Source organism: Phalacrocorax carbo, chromosome 4, assembly GCF_963921805.1.
Source record: "Phalacrocorax carbo chromosome 4, bPhaCar2.1, whole genome shotgun sequence".
In the NCBI taxonomy this organism is placed as follows: Eukaryota; Metazoa; Chordata; class Aves; order Suliformes; family Phalacrocoracidae; genus Phalacrocorax; species Phalacrocorax carbo.
The window spans coordinates 48,312,536-48,339,037 of NC_087516.1; the positions used below are offsets into that span (position 1 = coordinate 48,312,536).

The 26,502-nt window shown below is 37.8% G+C and overlaps 1 protein-coding gene across 1 annotated transcript; it reads right to left on the reverse strand.

Annotated features, from left to right (window-relative positions):
* Positions 1-1,476: 1,476 nt before the first annotated feature.
* On the reverse strand, positions 1,477-21,578 carry RBM46 (RNA binding motif protein 46). Its single transcript, XM_064449825.1, has 5 exons — positions 21,372-21,578; positions 18,428-18,589; positions 13,236-13,703; positions 11,056-11,838; positions 1,477-3,015 (listed from the first exon to the last, which is right to left on the reverse strand). Exons 2-5 carry the CDS (start codon positions 18,576-18,578, stop codon positions 2,990-2,992), a joined length of 1,428 nt encoding a protein of 475 aa, XP_064305895.1. The 5' UTR covers positions 18,579-18,589; positions 21,372-21,578; the 3' UTR covers positions 1,477-2,989.
* Between the last annotated feature and the right edge of the window lie 4,924 nt (positions 21,579-26,502).

Here is a 26,502-nt window from a genome sequence, read left to right on the forward strand (position 1 = left end):
CAAGCGAGATTAAAAAGGTACTGTAAGAATAAGGACCACCTTTTCTTACTTAGGGCAAGTTTTTAACACAGTGGGTTTAGCACAAAGGAACAAGACTTTGTTTCACTAGTCAGTAACTTGTGCTTTCAGAAGGACTTCTAGTTTCTACACCAATTATAGAACAGGATGGTATATGGATTCACTTTTATCAGTTACACAATAGTACTGTAAAAATATACACAACACCATGTTCTCTCTGTCACAGCGTTTTTAGAAGAAATACATGGGGTTTTTTTTCAAAGGTTAACAAGCTCCAGTGAGACCATAAAAACATGAAAAATATGCTTCCAATTTCGCACACTGATTAAGAGATTTTAATTATGTGTTCTAAATAAACTTCAAAACCCCTGAATTACAGCTACTGATTGCTACTGCTGCTTCAGCTGCTTATTTCTTACACCTTTGTTCTTATCTACAAAACAGACCAAATTCTGTCTGAGGGCTGTATTTGGCTTACATCCATCCTCTACTCATTACACTCAAATGTTTGATCATGGTTTTGTACAGTCACACTTCTTGGGAATACTGAAAATAACTGCCAAGGCATATGCTCATGTTAGTAATGATGGGAGTTGCTAGTTTGCAGCAAAACTTCTTTTTACACAAGACTGCTTCGAAGATGGGAGCATGGTGAGAAATCTGACCAAGTATGTTACACACCTGAAAAATACAATCCCACGGCTTTCTACAGAACTGGTCAGTACCTCCTCTTGTTCACTGGTAAGTCACCTCTCCTGCACGTATCCACTTTAATGCTGTGCAATCTTTGTGCAGCTCATCACACAGTCCCCTTAAGTAGCAGACAATACCAATTCTACGTAGATTTCCATTGGAAGTATTACAGAATATTGTTGCATTAAATCTTTCTTGCACATGCAAAAAGTCTACCGTATTTTCAAGGTGTCACTAAGGATGCCTATATGAAAGAACTTGCAATAAAAAAAAGTGAGTCTTAATCAAGACACCCGAAAAATAAAGTTCATTTCAGCACTCTGTAGGCTGGAATTCTCACGCTGCCAGGCACAAATACTTTTAAATTTGTTCCCCCATACCTTATCAGAAGTATACTGTTTTATTCTGTCTCAAACACTGATTTTTTTTTTTTTTTTTTTTTTGTCTTGGCCTCAGCGACCACTTAGTTTAAACATGAAGTAAAGCAAGCCCCCTCTTCTTTCTTCCCAACAGAGGTTCTTAGGAAATTATAAAAATTGAACAACTTTCAAATGCGACAGACACTACTAAACAAACTTGCTTTTTAAAAATTACTTTTTTTTGTTCCAAGGTTTCACTAAGCCACTTAATTACCCTTCCTCCTGTTCAGCAAAGCACCTGCACTGCAGCCTCTGGCCAAAGCTTAGTAGTAAAGCAAAGTCAATCCTGCAATGTAAGTTTGTGAAGGTACCATGTATAAAATAATTTTTTTTAACACACAAAATATTAACAGCATAAATTTAATATAAATGTTAATTCAAGTACAGAAGTCAAACGCATGATTCCAACATTAAAAACTACAACACTTAAAACAACTATGTAGCTAATATCAAATGCAAATAAAATTAAACTGCTATAACTGCACCTAAATTAACATCAAAAAGGCTTTTTAATATGCTAATGAAACACATTTAACTAAAATATGTAATGGTCCACAATAGTTGACTGCTTTCAAGAAAAATTATTCAACTTTAAATCTTTCCATTGCATTGTGTGCTGTCTACATAATATTCCTTTTTGACAAACACTTCAGATGAAACAACTTAGAACCAAAATAGGTCAGGCCCTTAGACTCTTACCATATGCCACTTTGCCCATTCCTTACCCAGGAATAGAAAATATGCATACCAAATTCAAAAAGCAGGATGATCCACTGTACTAGTTTCAGATTTTAAAAAAGAAAAAAAGCAAGCCTTTATTTTTTGTTATTTAATAAATTAAGCACTTTAATGAGAAATGCTAAACGGTGACAATAAAAATAAAGGTGGCTCACTCAAAATTACATATACCCGATTTAAAAACTTGAAAACTATTTTCAGTTTGATGCTAAACCATGTTTTTTAAGAAGAACATGGCCTGATTAGATAGTGAGCAATCTGCTGCTCAACATGGCTAGCACAGGCATGCAGAAGTGCTGGTTATGAGGGACAGCCTGGATAAGAGTAAGGCCTCTGTGAACACAGAAGCACACACGTGCCCCAGCAGAGAAGTGCTAACAACAGGAAATGCACCTTAGTGAGCTGTACATAAAGTACATGTAATTTGTATGTGTCAAGATTATTTTTTTTTTTGCCAATTTTTGTCTCAAAGAATTATCTAAGGTATTGAACGTCAATGTTATGACTACAGCAATATATCTCATGTAGCCTGATGGTACATTGACATAAAGCCCTTCAAAGCACCACTCCTCCATTGATGTAATGCTATACCAGAAGCAAAGACTTTACTGGACATGTTCTTCCTGTAAAAATTTGCATCCACTTACAGAGTGTGGTATTTAATTTTCATATTACATATATTTCTGTATGAAAAGGCAGGGTTGCCAGGGTGGTGTGGTTTTGGTTTTGTTTTTCTTTAATGTTTGCTTAAGATTCATTACTTAGAACAGAAGCTGTAAAAATTCTGCCTGCAACTCAAAATACGAGAGTAGGAATTGTAGCAAATTATTCCAACACTAAAAATATAAGCTACTGCTGTATAAACTATAACAGGTAATAAAAATCTTTTAAACAAATTATCATTTAAAAACAAATTTAATCAAGCTAACCAAAATAATTTAACATTTAATTTCACTAATCTTTAAAGTGAAATGTTTAATGCACACACGTGCTTTCAAGACTTATTCATCAATAAACAAGAAATGTGAATTTACGGTAATTACATATCAGTGTGGTGTTCTTTTTTCTTTCCTGGCAAGATCCAAAGCAACAAATTCCAAACTTTTCTTCTTCAGGTCAACTCAAGCCACATAGGGTGTACAGTTAGCTGCAGAAAAAGGGAGGGAAGCGGGGAAGAGAGACTTGATTTCAGCAAGCATACTATGTTACCTATTCCAAGATATAAGACTTAACTGTTAAGGAATTTAAGATAATAGTGTAAAGAAAGCATTCACAGTCTTATGCCAATGCTGCATTCTTCCCATTCCTCTGCACCCCTAACACTAGCTCAAATCATTAAGGACTTATTTAGTCAACAGTTCAAGCAACATCAAAAAGGACCTAGTGAAAAAGAGAAATGAAAAATGAGAACATATTATCTCAGTTTCTTTCTCCCAAAAGCCTTATACTTTAAAAAAAAAATTCTTCAGCACCGAACATAAGCATTTTCTCAGCCTATATGTATATTTTCAACCAAACTTTACAATAATGACCCTTTGCCTCACCTCCACTGAACACAAAATATTAATGAAGAAAACTTTAATGTACATATTAGATCACCCTTCAAGTTGTATTAATTTGTTACAGATATGATACATATCATAGCAGAATTCTTTCATGTTGCATATTTAACACTTTATATTGGGCTGTTCTGTTAACTAAGTATGAAGTTATGCCAGACACACACTGCGTAAGCAAAACCCAACCTCACTATGGTCATCCATTGACTAGAGAAAGGCACTGAATTCAGTCCTGTTTTAAAGTGACTGACTGCTGAAGTCATTCAAGCTATTTCATGGATAAACATCATCCAACATTGTTGTATCTTTCTTACTTATTTTTCTCCAAGTTCTATGCAGGCCCAGATTTACAAATTTATGTTCCCTGTCCATAAGCAGCTGCAACAGCAAGATAACTGAATCTTCAGGACAGATACTGGATGACTCAGATTAGACGTTTCCAGCAGTAAAGTTAACACCAAGCATGAATTTAATGCCATTTTCAAACTGCTTTATAAGCTTTTAAAAACCAATCTCATGACACTCGGAAAAGATGGAAATCCCCATTTTAAAAAATGAAAAGAGGCCTCAGAAGTGACAGAGATCCACACTTAAATTCATTCACAATAGTATATTCAAAAAAAGGGAACATCTGCCCTTGTAGCATAAATGGGAGAAAGTTAATAACACATTTTGCAAATCAGAGGAGACATCAGTCTCCTTCTTTTACATTAAACTGACTACCCAAAGAAATAGTCCAAGTCACCAATGTAGTAACAAGTCCACTCCGCAACATAAATTTGAGCCCAAGCCGGAAACACAAATAATTCAGAAGTGACTGAAAAATTAATCAGAGTCATTTTAGGACAAAAAACATAACCTTCTGTTGTGCTGCACAGTCCCTGTGAACATCAGACTGGGTGATCCATCAGCAGGTCTACAACAGTAGAGCTATCATTTCCTTTGAGAAAAAAAAAAACCACAACAAAAAAAAACCTGGACAGAGTATTTCTGGGAAAGTCTTCTCAGAGCAGTGTATGTGGGGAACTAATCTTGAGACCAACTTCTCTAACAGCCCAAACAGCGCAGCTAAAACAATGTCTTTGAGGGGGCAAACCCCAAACACAACCCTGGGAGGTTCACTCACCTCTGCTATCCCAGTATGCTGCATTCAGGGACAGCAAAGTTACATATGCTTGCTCAGGGGCCATGATAAAAAACATTATATATAAAAGTTACATGATAAATATTTAAGACTTCTAAATTCATACTGGTAAGTAACATCTTACACTACATTCTGAGCCTTTCTAAAAATCACTAACACCACCCCTCTGCCCCAATCACTACTTATCTGTATTTACTAAACAATCAAAGCCAGCAATTTCTGGGTTTTAAACATCTTTCTTTTTATACAAGGCTGTTGTTTGTTCCAACAGCAATATAGTTAATTTTGATAAAGCAAACCAAGGCAGTGCTGAAGTAAAGAAAACCCCTACAATGAAAACAGTAGAATAAAAGCATTTCACTTGAACTGTAACACCTTAAGTTTAACGTCCAAAATCTAGGACAGCAGTCTACTGATACATTTGTTCTGAGACCCAGATGCTGAGCACAGACTCCTCAAGTAGTTTATACAAGTTTTAACCTTGACTTGTAAATTGCTACTGCATGCAGTATTTAAGAAGCTTAAACAGGTACATTCATAGTAGTAAGATACAATGCTTGCTCCACCTGATTCAGTACAGTTTACTATATACATTCTATGTAGTGAACTAGAATTAAACTTATTTATGTGCTATAGTTAGTTATTAAAATGATCTTTTATTTTTCTTTTAAATACTTTCTGTTAAATACTTTTAAATACTTTCACCTACTTAAAATTAATTTCTTAAATTGTGTCTCACTGAGATGCCACATGGAATAGCATGTGTGACTGAACAAAGAATACCCTATTGTGGAATACATGTCTAAAACCTGACAGATCCCCCAAACTGACGAAACTTTACCAAAACTTCTTCGCTTCTTCCCCATCACCCTGAAGACAGACTCAGTAGGGAGAGAACTCCCCAGGACTCAGCCTTTGCTACAGAGGGACTGGTCTTAAGGACTAGAAAGAGGTTCTGACATCTTAATTTCCTTAAACCAGTGGAATTCCACCAGCAGTAAGTGAAAACAAACAAAAAAAATCCAAACAAACAAACCCCCAAACCCCAATCATTCTCAGAAAAATGTTCTGCTTTTCCAGGGTTCAGATGTTTAGTCTCACTAAAGAAAGGGAGGTGGAAGTTCCTCTACAATTCAGAGCACATCTATGCAACTTGAAGTTCTCTTCTGCCTATACTTCGAAGTCACCTGGATGAGCCAACCTGATTCCATAAGTTACAAAGCTGCATTACTAATGCAAAAGCCCAGAATGATCAAAAATGCCACCTATTTTGGGACTGACTCTGCACTAACACTGCTTCTGGACCAGAAGTGGAATGTAGTCTGTGTTAGCACAACCCTACAGTCTCCAAATTGGAGCTGCCTCACATCTAGTCGGGCTCCAGGACAGGCAACAGCAGGAAGTCTTATATGTTTTTCTAATGGGATACCACAATTAACAGCCAAGCACCTGTTTGCAAAGTGTTTGCAAACACCACTAAGGTGCTGTATAACTTATAAAGAAAACTTATTTGTGTTGAAGTGAGATTCAAATTAATGAAAAAGATATTAATTTCTTCTACAGGCCATTCAGGTTTGCTCCTATTCTGTTCCCCGCACCTCTCTAACATTCACCTTCTTGACCTGGACAGGCTGGAGAGCTGGGCCCAGGGGAACCTGATGAAATTCAACAAGAGCAAGTGCAAGGTCCTGCACCTGGGGAGGAACAACCCCATGCACCAGTACAGGCTGGGGGCTGAACTATTGGAAAGCAGCTCTGTTGAGAAGGACCTGGGAGTGCTGGTGGACAACAAGCTGACCACGAGCCAGCAACGTGCCCTTGTGGCCAAGAAGGCCAACAGTATCCTGGGCTGCATTAAAAGGAGTGTGGCCAGCAGATTGAGAGAGGTTAATCTCCCCCTCTACTCAGCCCTGGTGAGACCACATCTGGAGTACTGTGTCCAATTTTGGGCCCCCCAGTTTAAGAAGGATGTGGAACTCCTTGAGCAAGTGCAGCAGAGAGCTACGAAGATGACTAGTGGGCTGGACCATCTTCCACATGAGGAAAGGCTGAGAGGCTTGGGTTTGTTCAGCCTGGAGAAGAGAAGACTGAGGGGGGATTTCATAAATATCTATAAATATCTAAAGGGTGGGTGTCAGGACGATGGGACTAGGCTCTTTTCAATAGTGCCCAACGACAGGCCAAGGGGCAACGGGCACAAGTTGGAACACAGGAAGTTCCACCTCAATATGAGAAAAAACTTCCTTCCTGTGAGGGTGCCAGAGCAGTGGCACAGGCTGCCCAGGGAGGTTGTGGAGTCTCCTTCCCTGGAGACATTCAAAACCCGCCTGGAAGGGTGTTGGACAAGATGATCTCCAGAGGTCCCTTCCAACCCCTGCCATTCTGTGATTCTGTAACTTCAAACATATAGCTCTGCTCCCCTTCTCACAAATCCAGACATGTAATTTCCTTATATTTAAACAAGCCTGAGTTTTTTCACTTCCTTGATCTGTTCATGATTTATCTAACAATATTAAAATACAGCTTATTCATCTTTCAGTGATATCACAGCTTTCTGTATTTTCTCCAAGCATCATTTTCAAAATATTCAGGTGACACCAAGTGGTTACTTGTTGTACTGCTGTCAGTTCAGGACTATTATATGCAGTAATAACCAAGTATTCTGTTACATCAAAGTAAATACAGAAGTATGTACCACCAAAAAAAGCCAACAGAGTGCCTTGATATTACTGATCATAACAGTCCAATTTTAAAATTCTATCAAAGCAGCCCTTTGTCATTCACTTACCTTAGTCTGCTTATATGCTTTAAATAGAAAAAAGAACCTGTACACATCATCAAAAATTAAGTGGGCAAAAAAATTAAGTTCCTGTAAGAGAAGTTAATTACCAGAAGGAATAATCCTGTGACACCTTTGTACACTCATGCTTATAGTAAGTTGCTTCCAGGAAGAAACACTCAGGCTTGTCTCAAAATTACTGCCACTTAAAAAAAAAAACAAACCAAAACAATCCCCCAACTACACGGGCATCCATGCAGCACCATTCAACACGCCAAGCCACACCACAGACACTTCAGTGAAAAGGAGGGATCCTCTGTCACATTTAGCAACTCTTTTTTAGCCTCAGATGTTTCTTTCTACATAGTGTGTACATTCAAAACAATTTCTGTACATTAGACAGGGCAAAGAAAATTCTATTTCTATCTCTAGACTCCTTAGGGCTATGTTTCAGTATCACGGCAATGCAAGCATCAAAAAGAGGGTTTTTGTCAATGCGAGAGAGGTGTATCTTTCAGAAGTCAGCCATGTATGTTTGCTTTGACTCTGCATGCTGTGTAGGGGGCCAAATCTTCAGAAACAAAAATGCAGAGGGGCCATCAAAAGAAGAAAATTTTTGTAGTTCAAGATAACAAGACAGCACTACCAGGACTAGGCCATTAGGTGGACAGCTTTAAAAACCAACTTGGGATTTGGGAATTCTGCTAAGGAAGAATTCACATTAGTTATGATTATATGGCACACTGAAGTGCTAAAAAGCTTTAAAATATAAAAATCTCAACACATACTTTCTGCAATTTTTTTAAACTTGTTTGCATTTTGGATTTGACCACAGCTGTGAATAATCATGCTAATTTTTAACTGTTCTGGTGATTCTTTCCCAAAGCAGTATTGGAAAGAAAATATTATCTTTAGCTAATGCTATCTGTAAGCCATAAAATAGGCAGGTAGGTAGGACAAGCATAGAATCTGAAGCTGTCTTCATTCTTCTTTAAAGGAGGAGAGCCTCACACCACTATTTCAAGTTTAGCATCCTTTTTATCTTTTGTGTTCAGGATTACACAGATTATAAATGTATGGCCCTGATTTTCATACAGTCGGTCAACCAGTAAAATGCCCCCACAGTATGTAAAAACCAGGCACAGATACTTAGCTCTCTTAATATTAAAAATAAGTAATTCTGATCACTTTGACCATCTGAAAGTATCGCCTTCAAAAGGTGACCTACCAATGCAAACCAAACCATCACTGCTGAAGTGGAGACAATGTATAAGGCTTTGAGTTTTGGAGATTCTTCATCTTCTAAGACCTTCTGGGCATGCAAAAACAAAACCAAGGAGAAGCAAGATTCTAAGCAAGAAGAAAAAGCTTATTTACATTTCAGTCATGCACTGCAAAAAAAGGCATCACAGTCAATCCTGAATAAATCTGCTACACACTGCATCCAAAAGAAAAAAAAAGAAAAATCTTACCACAACCTAAGTATCAAACAGACTTCCAGAACAAGTGTTAAGTAGCAGTATTAGGAAGAGGAGGATGGCAACACTATTTTAACAGTTTGCTATCCGCAGTAGCTCTTCCAATCCACCAAAACTATAACGTGAGAAAAGAACAAAAAAGAAGGGGGGGAAGAGGTGAATACGGGGAATACAGGGGAACAGAAAAGTCTTTTTTGAAGCACATCAGGAACAGAAGCAGTCATCACTAACACAGTAACCCCTTTAAGTTACTATTTCTGCTTCCATTTCCCTGAAAATTTTGTTTCACTGGGCCAAAACAATTACGTAAACGCATTTTAACAAATACTTCTTTATCTGTTCTCATTTTTCCTCCTTCCACTCCTAAAGCAAAATCAAGCTTTAAATCTTGTGGACGCAGTCCTGGGCCCTGTACACATGCACAGCTAATCAGAAAAGGATTATTTACTGTATTGCACAATCTCATTGTGCTTCTATCCAAAGCTGCACTACACAGGACCACCAAGTCTGATGCCCATGCACAGCAGGCACTATCCACAGAAAACGCCATTCCTTTCAAACCTGGAAGTCCATGGCTTAAGAAGGCAGATATTCTAAACTAGAATCTGAAAAAAACACCGCAGTCTGCTAATAAACTAAAAAAATAGTAACTGAAGCACAAGCTTCTTTTAAAGAAGTTGCCTACCACCACTCCAAAAACCAAAAATCTCCTTCCCACACAACTCTGGTATTGCTCCAATTCTAAATTTAAAAAAAAGTCACCCAAAAACCACTACCACCACCAAAAACCCCCAACTTTCTACACACAATTAGACAAGAAACTAGTATTATCTGAACAAGCTTATCACCTTCAACACAATTCTGCACAGAAAGAAAAAAAACACAAACCCAAAACAGCCAAACCTCCTACTCTACAATTCATTAGAAACATTTTTTTGTAATGACAGAAAAATATTTATGTTGTTCTACAAAAGACTAGCAAGAATTAATTTCATGATACAGCAGCTACTGATCTAGTCATGCTGAAAGAAACCATGCAACAAATACACAAGAACGTTACCTCAGCAGATCAGAGAAATTATGTGATGGTTTATAAGACTTGCAGAATTACAAAGATCAGACCTATCTCATCTTCAAATATACCAGGATGTAAAAGCCAGAAAGAGAGAAAGATCTAACTATCAGAAGTAAAACTGTTCAAATGAACAAGTGGAATAAATTATATAAAGCTTTGCCTGGAAGTATGAGGAGTTTTTAAACCATCATGGTATGGCTCTCTAACAGCCTTCAAATCTGAGTACCGAAGAGATGAAATTCTGATTTCTTTAAGGATGAAGTTTGATCAGATGGTGACTAAAATTACTAATGAAACAACCTGGAACTAGAAATTAGTTTTGTGTTCTGAATGTTCTAAAAATGGGGGGCAGGAACTAGATGGCTAAAGTGTTACGTTTTGTATTATTTATGTATTTCACTTTATGGAGCAACAGGGATAACACTGTCAGAACTGCAGTGATCCATCTTCTTGTGAAAATTACAGATTTTACCACAGCTTTTTATAATACAAAACTTTCCTTCTGCTAGTAGTTGCATTCTAATTTTAAGAAATTGAATATATATGAATGAAGATGCTAGACTTAGAAAGTAATTAAGAACAACTCTATCCCTATTTTCTCCCATTTTCTGGTTAAAAAAAAAAAAAGATGACTAAATTACATCACTCTTTACCCAAAGATAATACATGTACAGCCATGTAATAATGTCTTCTATAGCCTCAAGAATGTCTATAAAGAAGAATCAAAAAAGCCTCCCAAAACTATTTATTCAGCTGAACAGGGATCTACCACTTCTGTTTTCCTTATTGATAATAAATCAAGAACACAGACAGCCTTGCAAATAAAATTTCAGCACCATGATGATCACACAGATGACCTTATCCCCGAGTCACTTAACATGTCATCTAGGTCTTCCTTACAAACCATTATGGTAGATAAATGAAAGCAAAAATGACCCCAGCATTGCACTGAAGAGAAGTTTACACAGTGTTTCTTCAGTGCTCTCACCTGATTGTGCAGACTCAGCTGACTACACATGAAAAATTCTTGTGTAGACTTACACTTTATATAAAGATACATGCACAAGCCAAGATACATACACAAATAACAGATTTTAAAGTAACTTTTCTAGCTTCAGTTCTTAAGAACTAATTGAAAGCATTTATGCTTACCTAGATGTAGAAGCGTGAACTGTGCTGCCAACTCCTTTGCACCTTCTACTGTTGTACAGAGTTTGTCTGGCATGAAGTAACTCTGGGAACCATCTGCAATACTAGGAATAAGCACCTTGTACACCAAGAGTATTTTCCCATCCTGACTTGTGGTTGAATATAAGTAGTATTCTGGTGGCGCCCAGTTATTTTTATTGCAAAAATAATCCAGATGCATTGCTGCAGAACTGAAGTGACTAGATTTTAAAGAATACATGCTAATTGGAGTAAGCTTTATTCCTGGAAAAAATGAGTATGTACATCTTTCAACTTCAGGAAGGCCTGGACTGTGCTGACCATTAAGACGAAGTGAAAGATTTGCTGGTTTCCCTAAGGATTTTTGATGACCATCTTCCTTGTTTGGAAACCCTAAAAGAGTTTCAGAACCGGGACTTATCTGACCATTAAAATGTTGCTTCCAAGCACCTTCTTTGTTAACTGGCTTTGCCAGTGTTACCTCAATACTAGCTCCATCAATGCACTTTCCATTCATTACAGACATAGCAGCAACTGCATCTTCTCGGTGGAAAAAATGAACAAAAGCATAGTCTCTCAGCTTCTTTACACGTTCAACTACTCCTGGCTTGAACTTGTTGAATTCAGCTTTAATTGTGTCCTCTGTAGTAGACATCATTAAATTTCTTACATATAATACTTTAACTCTCTGCATTGTTTCTTCATCAACTTCTTTCTCTGGGTCTGCCCAGTCTACCTGAATAGTATGACCCCAGAGTTGGAATGTTCCTGCAGCAAAGAAGATTTACATCAATAAGAAACACACAAAAGAAAACAAAATCATTCTTATCAACTACTTCTAGAAAAAGCAAACATGATACATGCGACTTGAATCAGTGTTTTTTGTTGCCTCCATCTACTCAAGCAAAATACATAAAATATTACTACTTGAAATTATTAAAGAAAATAAGCCTCTGCAAAAATTAAAAATGTTCCGTTTATTAAGCACCATAAACTGTCAATACACAGACTTTGCAATTTTGTGACATGCATATACACATATATACAGTGACCACAAGCAATATATTATTTTATTAGTTAGTAAACACAGCATCTTCCATATTATTACAACCTTAAAAAGTAAGGTCAACACCTGGAAAAACTCATCTAAATGCATATGCACTAGCACAAGCCTTACTCTATGTAGGAGCAGACACCAAAACCATAAACTAAGAAAAAATAAAGACCCACCTTGTTACTCATTTCAAGCCAACATTCTGAGTATCACACAACTAGTTTATTTTACATTCAGTGATCTGCCCATGTTTCTCCCATTACTTTGCAAAGTCTCAACACTCCTTCCCAACACTGTCAGTGATTACCACAAACCTTTTCTATATCATAGCCTTATAAATATAGGGAATTTTGCCATTCATTTCAGCAAGACCAATGCTGTATTATCTATTTTAATGACTTCACTTCTCCAACTAGATTATTTAATTTCCTCCCTATTTAAGTTCTCTTCCATTCTCTTCCAGGATTTCCCTTTTTAACTGTACCTTTACCTATTCCCTCTTCTTTCAGTATATTTAATCCCTTCTACTTCCCTCCCCCTCAAAAGGCACAAAATAAGGTGCAAAGAGGAAGTCATCTTCTACTTGTTAAACTCTTAGAATTATTTTCTAGTAAATATTAAAAGACCTACTTTCAAACATTTTAAAATGAGACATAACAACATCACTCATGACACTCAAAGAAAACAAGGGACACATTCCAAGCACTATATTTTTTAAGCTCAGCTTTAAGAGAATTCATGTGCAAGGACTGGTGCATGCAAATGAAAACTGGACATGTGCCCAAGCAAATACCTATCTTGGTGTAAATTACAGTAACTTGTGTTTATAAAACAGATGTCTGCTCTTTCATTCTCAGAACTGCTTACGTTTCAGCTTCTTTAAAAACAAAAAAAAACCTGCATCCCAACAAAGAAACAAAAACCCCTAACTCATGAACACAAAAAAACCCCAACCAAAAAAAAATCCTCTTTAGGTGAAAGACACTACTGCAGTTTTGTAACTCCCGAAATACGTTAAAGAAAGGAAAACAGGGAAACTCACCACCCCCCCCAAAATGGAGACAGGCACTCCCCCCAAAACCCAAAACTATTTAATTACAAATAGGTTTACCTGGGATTAGCCGCCTTCTAGCCATGGCAGCTGCTCTGTGAGATTCATATTCTACAAAAGCAAAGCCACGATTTTTAGTTTTGTCAGTGGCATTTGGATAAACAATGACATCCACCACTCCTTCTGTAACTTTTTTCATTTCATTCAGTATTTCTTCTTTCTTCTTTTCTTTTGGAATTGCTCCAATAAATAGTCTGCAGTTGTCCAAGCTTACGCAGACGCCAATAAATTTCCCTGGACGTACTTCATAATTATTAAGAATCCTGATGGCTAGTTGGGCTTCCTCTTTAGTAGTGTACATCACAAAAGCATAGCCTCGATTCTCACCACTGAATTCCATCATCAGTCTGAACTCATAGATCTTTCCAGCTCTCTCGAAAACAGGAACTAATTCATCTTCATACATATCACGAGGAATCTTACCCACAAAGACTTCACACCCACGAGGTGGTGGAGGACCTTCCCAACCTTAAAAGAAATTGTCCAACAACAATCTTAGTACAAATGCCAGATAGGTACACTTTCCCCCTACTCAATTTGGTGTTGGGAGTTATTTATTTATTTTTAGTCTCAGTTTAAAACTGGCATATTCTCATCTGTTATTTTATTCTTATTTTTTGCTATGTTTAAATATAAATTGCGGGCTTATGGCATTTTTAAATTTAATTCTGTCTTCTGTTTCTTTCACTGGAATCTTTACGACAGCCCACTGAATCTAGATTTATTTAAAACACCAATAGGTTTTCTAGAAGAGTCTGCATTTCAATCATTTTTTGCCCCTTAAAATTATGTATCAGTAATTAATACAACTGATAGGTGATAACTGAGGAAGAACTTAAGCTGTATTCTCTAATATTGTAAAGTTGCAAATGTTTCTCTGTACTTTTTTGCCCATATTTTACAAAATTTTGGTCAGGGTCCCCAGTGCAGTATTTTTTTTTCCTTGACATCATTAAAAAGGTCCAAACATTTTGCTTCCACCTTCTCCATTCATCCACTGAAACAGGACTCTCTAAAGAAGGTAGGATATGGAGCCATCCTTTCTTCAATAGCCAAAAAGACTGAACACTCTTCCTCTAAAAAGAGGCCCCAGTTTTCATGGGCTGGAGCTGGATGGTAGGAAAGAAGAAATAAAATAGAAATCCACAGAACAAGTCAGTCCCTAGTTCACATCTAAAAGATACAGGAAGAACCATGCTTCTGTCCTTAAGCCAAGGGCATTCATACACTCTTTTACAAAAAAAAAAAAAAAAAAAAAAAAACACAACAAAAACTCTGCCATGTATGCTTTACTTTTTTCTTATATATGCATTATCTTACAGATAATGTAAAAATGCATACGTACATTTAAAATTATGGAATTACAGCCTGCAAATATGGTACTCCATTTTCCCAAAATAGGCATTTAAAAATTAAACCTTGGTGGTTTTTGGTTGGTTTTTTAAAACAAATTAGACAAATAAGGCAGAAGTTTCAAAGGCAGACACACCGTTAAATTGTAACTAACAGCTTTTTTCTAAAGCTCTGACAAGAAAGGTTCTCTGCAGTAGAGAAATCAAGGAGTACAAAGTTGGTAGGGAAAAAAACCCCAAAATTTGGTAAGTGAGTACTAGTATGAAATGACAAAGCATAAGAATGCCAGGTACAAAAAAATACTGTTGACAAGTTAAAACAAGAAGATAATTAAATATTTTACTTTGGCATGAAGTTCAGAATAAATTATATTTAGGTGATTTTGTAATTAACTTAAAACTTTTTCCTTCATGTAAGTATCATCAAAGAGCACGTAATTTACTCATGAAAAAAACTTTTAACACAATTGGGAAATTTTTGCCTTCTCACAGAATAAATTTTCATCTATAAGCTGTACACTAAGAGCTACATGGTACACAAGGAAACCACCAAGGCATCAGAATTGACATGCATTTGGAGCCACACTGCCATGGCTTAGCTAGGAAAAAGTTTTGCTCTGTTCACACACAATATCCATCATCTTTACCATTTTCAGCTTTATAAACACTTGTGACCACCTCAGCTGAGTTCTGACAGGACATGGCAAGTTACACAGTTTGCAAGTTAGTACTGCCATCACATCATGCCATCCAGTTGCCCACATAAAAAAAAACATAAACCAACAGTACATCATCTAGGAACTCCAAAGACAAAAGCAACTACATACCTTCATCAGGAAAAAAAGGGTGGAGGCTATGCTTGATTGTGTAGGGAAGTCATGAAATTAAATAGCAATGTTCATTTATTAACTAGACAAACTTTTACCATCATTCTCAGCCTGGTAAGTAAAAGCAATCTACCATTCACAAAGCCCACCTTCTAATTTTAAAGCTGCATACTAACTTAGTATTACAGCACATTACTGCCAACTAGGAATAAGTTATGACTCTTGACTTAAAGAAAATCTGGCCTGTGGCATATTTGCCAACAAGCATTTTTAATAGAGCAAACATGGAAACAGTTCACCAAAAGCACCATTCCTCAAGTAGTTACCAAACGACCACGGTTTCCTTGACTGGGTACTTGATTCATCACTGGGTAATAGGTTATGGGATTCCTTTTTCTGCAACAGTTCAAGTAATCACACTGCAATCAACATTATAGTTATAATCCTCCCACTGTTAGTGAGATCCAGGACATCTCAAATTTTCTTCCATGACTGACTTACCTAATGACATCATTATGTCTATAACAACAGCACCCAACTAAAGCAGTGAAAATCACTTTCTATTCACTTTCTTAACTTTTTTTTTTTTAATACACTCTACAGATGCATTTTCCACAAGTGGCATAAGTTGAACAAGAAGTAGTCAGCAACGCCATGCAGTTCTTCTTTCAGTGCCATTTTCAAAATAATTTCACAGGGCACCATTTGCCTATTTTACGTAAGGCAGTAAAAGAGTGTACATAATTTGAGACAGGAAAAACTGCCAAAGAGAGATCATTTTGATGCTGCTGTATCTTGAACTACCTGTAGCAATGGGCAATACAGTTCATGCTTACAAGATACAGGACTTATAAAGATACAGGCCTTATAAAGATACAGGCCACAAGTGAGAATGAACTGAAAGAGTGGCACAAAGATTCTTCCTTCTTTCTGCTTGCCTAAGTGCATAATTTGACTTAGAAAGAAGAGCTGTTGTACTCCACATGATACAACCAGGACTAATGGCAAAATTCTTGTACATTGCTGGTGTCAATGTCGACACTGGAAAGATTATTCAAAGTAGAAGAAATGTTTCATTTTAAGGCATTTGATCCATTTCATCAGAATAACAAGAAATACTAAGATAAAGGTAACTGACAGTGCTATTACAGAGAATTACAGGTACTACGTATTTCATCAAGAAAATTAAAAAAAATTATTTCAGACTAGAAATAAAACCCAAATTCAGCAGGAAAGATGCTCATCATCTTAACAAGATAAGTGTAGGAATACATAATCCACCTTTTAGAGTTCTCTAAATCAAACCCAGGTACTTTTTTGAAAATGTGTCTTAGCCAAACAAAGTCATCAAGCTCAACAAAAAAACAACTGAGCAGAGAGTAAGTGTTTAAGATACACAGAAGTTCAAAATAAATGATCTAGAAGCCACTTATTTTCTTACCATAAGTTTTAACTCTTGAATAGGGGAATGACAAAAAGATAATTAGGAAGAAATGTATATACCTACTGAACTACTCCTCCTCCTCTGTTCACGTGGCTTCACTAAAAACAATAACAGACCCAATCATTTGGTCTTTTATCCATTTATTTCACAAACTTTTAGCCTTTCCAGCACAAGATAAACCCTCTAGTTTCCAGCACTCATACAAGAATGCATTAAAATTGAATGATCTTGCAACATCTTCAAACAAAAACACCGTAGACCAGTCCTGCTTAAAACTAAGAGTAATTTAAATTTATTTTGGAAAGCAAATTTAAAGTGCTGAACAAAGGCTTTTCCTTGCATTACCTGTGAGTTTTACTCATTTTCTATAAATTAAATCCGAAGCAGCAGTTTCAGCAAACTTATTTGAGCAGGGGATAGAGCTATTTCAATAGATTTATTATTGCTAAGTTACTTCATCACAGTATCAGACATGTTTTTGAAATAGCATTTAATGCACAAGAAAAAATTAAGTCTTCTGAAGCAGTAACATCATGAAAAGTGTTTACTAAATTCAGTAGCCACTATTTCCAAACTGCAATGTCCATATTCCATATACCGCAGGACTTAATTTTACTTTTTGTCACTGACTTTAGTGGAAATATAATTGGGCATACAGAAAAACATCTTAGGGACAAAGGTTGTTTTCACTGCAGCAATTCTCCAGTTCAAGTGTGTAAGTCTCCCATTTGCACCGTGACAATAAATCCCAAACCACCATAAATTAACCAAGAAGATGACTGTAGTTTTTACAGCATCAATATAGTCTCCATTATTCTCTGAGACTTTTATCAACTGTTATCTGTTTACACATGGATACATACTCAGCATTTCTGTTTTCCTGTGTATTAAATGAAAGAACAATAATACATTAATAATAAACCCTGACTGTCGTACTTTGCTGTTAAAAATACGTCCAATGAATGACAAAAATTCCAGAAGCTCAGCATTTATCAGTTTTTCTTCTCAGAATGAAAGGTTGGGAGGGGGAGGTTATGTTAGACATGGAGAAGAGATTACTCAGCTCTGAAAACAATAGAGTTAGATTATCTTCCCTGGTGCTATGTTAGAGAACAGAAGTTTGTAAAAAAAAATGCTTTGGCCAACACAAGTGGTAAGACAAGAAATAACGCAGGTTATGCCTGCTATCAGCAACTTGTTTGTCCCTTCCATGCCACTAAACATTTTCAAGTGTATTCCTGGTCATATGGAACACCCTAGTGTTTCCAACTCCACAATTGTTTTGCTGACAACTTCAGCAGCTCTTAAAGCTGTGACTTCTTAAATCCATGAAGAGCAAATGTTCAACATAGTCCAGCACAAGAAATCTTAAACTACTGAAAACTGTAAAGTGTAAAGTGTATCAGGATGCTGTATGTGTTGTATTTCTTACACTCTTTCCCTAAACATCTACTACTGGTCACTGTCAAGACACAGGCCACAGGGCTACACAAATTTTCAACCTGATTTGGTACAGCTCTCCTTACAGAAAATAAACTCCAACCTTGTAATCTCAAAAGAAATGCTTACCTGGTGGAGGACCACCAAATTTTCTTTGCCCATTTTCTTGTACCATGCTGTATCCAGTCTTCTCCATCAGGGCCAGTAGTGCAGCCTCATTCTGAGTGCCACTTCGGATTTTGCCACATCCATTTGCTGCAGCTTTATTTTCCTCATGCATATCTGCAACAGCTTCAACAGAACATTGCAGATATTTTGGTTGAGATAAGTATACAGAAGCTACCAAAGCACGGAAAAACAACTTATGCTATACTTGCCTATTTACTGTGACTTTGTTTGGCATAATGCTTCAATCCTACATCCAACTACTATCACCTATATATTTGCTTTCAAAACATTGTTCTGTAGCTGTAATTATCTTGAACTTTAAGCAGCAACTATATATTCTATATACAAATTTTCATAAGTGGTACCACAACTATTTGCTAATTATGCTGCCCTTACAAGTACAATAATGAATTCTTTCATAAATCATGTTATCACGGTTGTATAGAGATCTGTATGTTACTCAGTGACAAGTTCCACTTTCTTATGACTACATTTTATAGAATTACCAATGGCTTTAAAACTGTATCTTAGTAAAAAATACTTAAAAATACATTAAGTCCATGCCTAGTTAATATGAAGAATTCAATTCATTTGGGAACAAAAGTAATCAAATTAAAAACCAATATATAATAAATCTAGGGGGAATGTCTTGCAAAAGTAAGGGGTTGAAATAATCCCACCTCTGGGGTCCTTACTTTCATGCCTTTATCCATTTTCACAATTTCTAAAACTAAAAAAGTTTATCAGTGTGGTTGTTGCTGCTCTATTCACTATTTCCCTGGCATGCCAAGATATTGTACAACAGGTTTAGGTTTCTGTCAACTAGCTGATGGGGGGGGGGGGGGGGGGTGAAAAATCACACCAAGAAACCCATTTGGTAATTAGCAACTTTACTAGTTAAGTAAAAAAAAAAAATTAACTTTCAAGTCAGATTTTTTTTTTCACTGCCTCTTTTTCCTTGCCCAATTTATATCTTCTTTTCCCAAGATGATCTGCCTTAAGGTCTGCAATACTTAGACAAGCAATCTGCAACACTGCAATCCTTTGCCCAAATGGTATGTCCAAGTGCTATGCCACTCATTCTCCAGAAGAAATGCTGCCCAAAAAATCACCACCACAAAAATAAGCTGCAACTCTTGATTGTTCTTTAATGTCCCTTATATTTTCAGCTTGCTTTGTCTTCAGGCTTAGGCTCCAACAGTGTCCTGAGACCTCAGCAGCTTATTTTTTCCAATAAAAAGTTAAAACCAGCTTCAATTTCACACTGATGTTTCCTGTCAACTCACTGATTATTTGCTGAACAATGAGGCTTCCTAGTTAAGGCCTCAATTAATAAAGTATCTGGAAAGCAGAGAATAAAGGAAATGAAATCAAGGACAGTAAAGAGTGCATAAGCATTCACATGTCTGTCTCTTCATTGGACTTCCACTACTCAAGGTGTCAAGAAACCAGTCATCTCAAGCACTGCAGTAAATTCAAACCTGCTGCACTAAACTGAACACTGCCAAAGGGCAGGGCAGATGAGTTCAAAACCAGTTACTATTGCATGTTTTTTCTACAGTCTGAAGTCACCTTCTCTTCAGCTTGTCATTTCTGGTGCATTTGTACAAACTACGCTATTACTTTTAGCTTGACTATCCAAACGAGAACCATCATCTACGCAGATTATTTTTTTTACCTGACAGTTGACTGTATAACTCCCTACCACCAGCAGGCACAAGAATTAGTAAAAATAAAGCCATACACAGTAGTTAATGTAGCAAATGTTATCCCACCCATCTCTTCTACCGAAAGGTTTTCAGATGATTGCTGGTCACACTAAGCAAGCTTTTGCCTCCGTCCTCAAAACATTAACCACCCCCATGGTTGCTAGTCTTTATTCTTCACTTACACATTCCACTGAAACTACCCTGGTATCTCAACTTAAAATGATTTTGCATAAACTGAAGTTTTTTGAAAGATTATACACTACACTTATGGAGTGATTAAGCCCCCTCCACTGCCACATTTATGCATGTCATGCAATGAAACTACTGTCCAGAGGTGGACTTTTCCCCCCTGCCAACAGCTTAGTCATTTCAAACATGCTTTTAATCAAAGTAATAAAGAAACTATTCTTCAGTTCATTCCTTTCACAGCAGCCTTCATATGACATTATGAGACTCTACACATCCCTTAATTAGAATGATGATAGAATAGGCACACTGCAACTTTTCCATCCTAGAAAAATAAGCCTTTTGGTGGAGATACAAATATTTTGTCCTTCCTATCAAGCTGGTATTCGTTTTGGAGCAGGGATCTGTGCAAGCAACCACTCTGGAGAAGTTCAAGTTTTTATGACACCCATCACTGGTCATTAAAAAAGGCAATCCCCAAACAACTCCTGGCTTCCTCAAAATAAGATTCCAGAAAGGAAGCAGGGTAGAGCACAAAAAAATGCCCTATGAACAACAGCAGTAACAGCACGATTCCTGTCTGCTATAAATGGTGTCCCATCACCTTTCAGCAAGTTAATTCCATTTACTGTGTTTCACAGCCTATAAACTACATGGAGATTCCGTAATAAGGAAATCTCTTGGCAGTTTCAGGCCTAACAAGGTATGGAAATAAACAACAAAGTTGGGGCAAGGGAAAGATAAATCCATTTCCATTTTCCCTTTTTCTCAGCGAGCTCAAACATCCAGCCAAGAAGAACGTTATCTGTAAGAGCAGCAAGGGGACACCAGATTACAATCGTGCGAGTTGTTGAGGGTGCCCACAGCGCTCCCAGAGAGGCCAAGAGGCACGGAGGAGCTCGGACGAGAGACCAGGGACGGGCCCCAGGGCGAAAACGCCACCTGCGGAGGCAGGACGGGCATACGGGACAGGGAAAGAAACGGGAGAGAAACAGCCGCCCCGGAAATACCCTGCGCTACTCCCGCCGATTTGCACGTTGAGGGCGGCCGCCGCGGCCCCTTCTCACGCCCTCGTCCCGCAGGCCGTCTCCGCCTTTGCCCACAGCAAGGGCCCGAGGCCGCCGCTATCCCCAGGGAGGCGAAGCCGCACCGGGAGAGCGGATCGCGAACAATATCCCCACCGACCCCCTCCCCAACCGCCACCAACCACCGCACTCGCCCAGAGCTGCCGCCGCCACAGCTTTCCCTCGCTCTGCCCCGCCTAGCCAATCACCAAGCGGCCAGGGTGGGCACAGGCATAATTGACAGGCAACGCTAGCCAATCATAGCAAGGGAAGGAGCAGTGCCCGGCAAACGAGCTTTTTTAAAAGAGGCGACCGTTGGAAGAATACTGTCGGTGCGTGTGGCGGGGTGGGGGACGGGGGCTGTTGGAAGGTCGCGTGCTGGCGGCGCCGCTGCCTCAGAGCCCCTCCTGAAGGAGGTTTGCTGGCTGCCCGCCCGCCCGCCGCCGCCGCCACCCTCCTCCTTCCGAAAGGAGCGCCATTTCTTAGGCTCGCCATTAGCTCTTAAAAACTTGGCTGCTGTATTTTGTATCTTTTTGGCTTGTATCTTTTGGCTTGTAAAGGGTGCATTTGGGCCTTTAGAACATGCTCCCGTGTGTGCTTGTGCTTCAGGGAGCACTCACGCTTGTGCAGGTCCATGTGGAGCAGTAATACTTAAGTCAAATAGGCCTGTTTTCAATCCCTGCTGTTCTAGTTAGTATTTCAGGGTCTTAGAAATGAACCACTTTAGCTTAACAACAGCCATTAGCACTTCTCAAGCCAATTGGGCTGGAGGACTTGTGGTTTTAGCAGGCTCCTGAACTCCCATCAAAACCCCTTAGGGGCCACAACTGTTGGGCTGCTGTGTGGCACTCTGATGGGCCTGTGTCAAACGCACTGGGGTCAATAAAGAGTATGGCATTAGTTTGAGAGTTCTTCAGCTTGTTAACAAAATGTGGCCCATTTCCCCCCCCCCCATTTCTAGAAAATGAAAGTCTCTCCAAGCCAAAATACTTTAACCAAAGACTCCTTCCTTTCCCTATTCCTAAGATTTAAATGCTCAACTGTACTGACTCGTAAGGCAGAGAATCGCAGAAACTTTACCTTGGGGACATGCAAATTCATCTTTATTATTAATATGTTACAGAGCTTTTAGCAATCTAGTTTTAAATATGTACTTCCATAAAATTGTCACAATATCATAATAGACATTTACCTATTAAAGTTTGCTTATATTTCAAAGAGAAGGCTTATTATCCTTTTACTAATAATGGCATGATACACTAATCATGTATTTTACAAATTATATGTTTCTATTTAAAAGTTCTGAATGGCCAGCATACCAAAGCTATTGCCTTCGAGGTTAAATTTTATTACCTTTTTCATTTCAGGTGCCTGCTTGTTTTTTGACCACATCTAAATCAACCACAAAGACTCTAATAGGAATGAATTTGGGGTATATTAAGTTAAACAAAGTTTGGGGCATTTTGACTGCAGTTCTGTGTCCCTGTTACCTTGGAAACTGCTTGCTCCCTGGCAAAGAACTCCATGTGTCTCAGTTGTTATTGCTGGTGGGAAATACTGAAAGAATGCGGACAATCTTTTCTAAGTGAAGAAAAAAAAAAAAGAACAAACCCACAACTCCTCAGCATTTTCTTTGTGTTTCGTGTAAGTGACATCTTACTGGATGGGTTACCATGAACAGCAATTTCTGGAGTACAACTGACTGCTGGAGCTGAACAGCAGCTCAGCTGGAAACATTAACCCATTCCAGCACTTAACAGCAGAAGGTCTTAAGGAAAACATACAAAGTTGTCGTCAGGTTTTTCACTTTACGACATGACAGGAATAAAAGAGAAAACCAAAATAACCAAAAAGTATTCAACAGCTGCATTAACATCTCTTATTAAACATCGAAGACAGACATAGGAACTAAAGACTTACTTGGTTTTCTTGCTGACCCCTGCCACTCTAAAAGACATTAATGATCCTTTTCTTCCTTTGTTCCCCATGCACTAATTGGGTATCAGAGTTCTCACTAACCCCTTGCCCACAGGTGCTAGCTGCTTTTTTCTCTCTGACAGTCTAATTGTTCAGTATAATTAAGTTTTACTAAGGACAACTGTTTCTATCCTGTATTTGTCTTGGATTTTGCTGTAATTCGTGATAAAAGTCTGAGATTAATATTTCTTTTCTAATAAGATTTGCAGGGGAAATATAATATTTGTATTCAATCAAGAAGTATATCTGATAACTTCAGGCCTTCAAAAAAACAGTTTGCACACCTGAAAGCTTCTCATGGCTAAACCAAAACTATTTTTTCACCTCAGCACTCTCTGAAACATTGCTTTTCTTGTATTACAACAAGCAGAACCCTCACCAAGCAAACCCTTCAGTCAGTCTCCCATTTTAAAAAGTTAGACTTAGTTACTTTTCACCTTGAACACAATGTGTAATTCTATGAAGTTGGAACAGTCATAGGGGATAAGCTGCCCCTCTACTCTTCCAGGTAGGCACTGCCCCCAGTGAATTCCACCTTGTTTTATTTTCCTTCCTGTTCTCTCACATAGCACTTGATTGCATTGGGCATTTGAAAGACGTATCTCATTTATCGGTAGCCATCATCTGGATAACGTTGTAATAGGAGGACAAATAACATTTTAATTCCCTTTTCTAGGAGTGACGACTGTTCACAGCAAAGGGACAGTTTTCACAGTTGTGATTTCTTTCTCGCTCCCCATACCTATATAAGTACTGCTCATCCGCATTAATGCCATATTTTAATTCACTTATTTTTAGTGAAGATTTACTAAAGGATAGGAAAGAAAACCAGGCCCAGAACAATGTTTGTTATTTATCACAGTATTTAGTATTTTACTGCTTTATTGAATCAGTACCTTAGTAGAAAACTGTTTAACTTTTAAACCTGATAAATAGAAACCTACTTTATGATTATTTTACAAGAGTTACAGCCTAATTTACAAAGCGCATTTGGCACAAATTCTGGTTAGAAAATTATTTTAAATTGCAAATAATATGCTATTTGCCCTAAAGATATATATAGTTCCTACTAACACTGAGTTAGTTTCCTCACGAATGTCTTTCTGAAGCTGTCACAAATCTGATGGATGAGGAATGAGAGCAGAGTCCTGCCAAGATTATGACATTTATTCCTTTGGCTAAATTTGAAAATGTGAAAGAGGTCCTTTTCCTACATGTTTTATTTTATAGCCCTGCACTAGACAGTTGCTTTTCTTTTCCTTCAAAGTTATTTTAGGTAGCTGCAACACAGAAGTCCTTGATGTTTTTTAACTTCTGTTTCACTGGAACACTAGCAAGCCCCAGCATATATATTCCTGGAGTGGGCTATTACTGCAGTTGTAATATACTTTAATAGAAGTGTAAGCTTTTTTGGTCAGTGTAAATTTTACCACGGCCTGGAGCAGGAAAAGAGGGTACATAGTATTTCTGCACTCTTGACAGGTTTGATATGTAGGGTAGTGGAAATACTTTAAAAGGAAGCAGACGTCCTTTGAAGTTTAGACAAAGGTCTCTGTAGGAAACCTAGACATAAAATGATTGTAAATCTGATTATAGTAAGCTGTCTAGAAAGACTTCATTTCAGTCAATCAGTCCATTTTATTTTGGGTCTCATTTTATCAAGCAGCTGCGATGCCTGTTTAGTAGGATCCTCCTAACAAGGCATCCTATAGCCTAAAGGGTATTTTTCTTGAAAGTTGCTGGTTGCTCTCGTTCAGCTTTTTACCTCAAAAGAGCTAGAATCTTTTTAAATTATAAAATTACAAAATCTGATATTGCTGGAATAAGCATTTGGGGGAACAGAATATTAATTGTAGAGAAAACATCATACAGAATTTTTATTTTTTTTTTAAACCTCTGAGACACACATGCCACATGATTTTAACATGCAGATATGCAATGAGTAGGAAAAAATGGATCCTGAAGCATGTTCTGTCTTCACTTAGATATGAATATCAACAATTTAGCTGATGTAAACAATTAAATCAACTTTAAGCCAATATTGCTGAGTGCAGAGTGATGTAAAATGTGCATAACTAAGTGTATAAAATCTCTTCGCTCGTTTTTCCCCTTGTTACCTCCAGAACTATTGCTTTCTTCTGTCTCTGTATCTCTGTCTAAAAACCTGGACGCTGTGTGACATAGCCATACCTTTAATCACCAGGCGAACCAGCAGTTTTCTGGCAATACAGCTAACCCCCAGAGGTAAGGAGCAGAGGGGACTGCTGAAAAAAGTAACACTACAAAGGGTTGGTGGAAGAAGAGGTGAATGTCAGGAAACAGAAGGGAAGAAAGAGCAGGAAGGAGGGAAGGGCCAGGGGAGATGGAAAGTCCTGTCCTGCAGTACTGTGGTCTTCTGATGCTCCTCTGGTACAGAATACTTTCCCTTCTGCTTTTTAGGCAGACGTTTTAAATTAATTCTGTAATGGCAATATATCCTCCACACATCTGTACAGCAGCAATTAAAGAGGTTTGGAGTTTTTAGTGTTTGTGAAAGTGGCTACTGCCCCAAGAACCTTGAAAACCAAAATTTTCTTTCCACAAGGATGTGAACACCAAGAGCTACAGAGCAGGCTTCCTGTTGTCACACAGCTGGTGTCCCAGTCCTCAGCGGAGGGCTCAGAAAGATCAGAGACAGTCCCCTCTCAGTCACTGCTCAGTTTTTTATTTCTCTGCAAATATTGTCAGAAAACAATTGGATTTATGGTAGCTTCTCTGAAAGCCTTGGAGCATGTTTCAGCCTTGGAACCAAACAGACATCAGACATCAAACTGTAAGGTCTTTGGTCATACCTGATCTGACCTAGACATTAACTGGAAGTTTTCCAGGGAGGATAAAGATTTTTATATCACATTACCTTTTGAAGATTTAAGAGTTCTGGAAATCAATTACATTGAGTGCAACAGCAGAGAACAAGATTTAGGTTTTACTTTTCCTAGATTTAAGTATTTAAAATAGTTTAACTGTAGTCTGAAAAGTGGAAAGAGTCCACTCTTTTCTGTAGGCTGTTCATACTTGGCTTGGAATTCCAGTTTATTCTGAGAATCCTAAAAGGCATTGA

Excerpts from the sequence above, each read along its gene's own strand:
- RBM46 (XM_064449825.1), bottom strand. The coding sequence starts at position 18,578 with ATGCATGAGGAAAATAAAGCTGCAGCAAATGGATGTGGCAAAATCCGA. Across the intron at positions 13,704-18,427 it reads ATTTGGTGGTCCTCCACCAG|GTTGGGAAGGTCCTCCACCA; the intron begins GTAAGCATTTCT and ends ATTTCTTTTAAG. Across the intron at positions 3,016-11,055 it reads GTTCACGCTTCTACATCTAG|CTAACTGTACACCCTATGTG; the intron begins GTAAGCATAAAT and ends CTTTTTCTGCAG.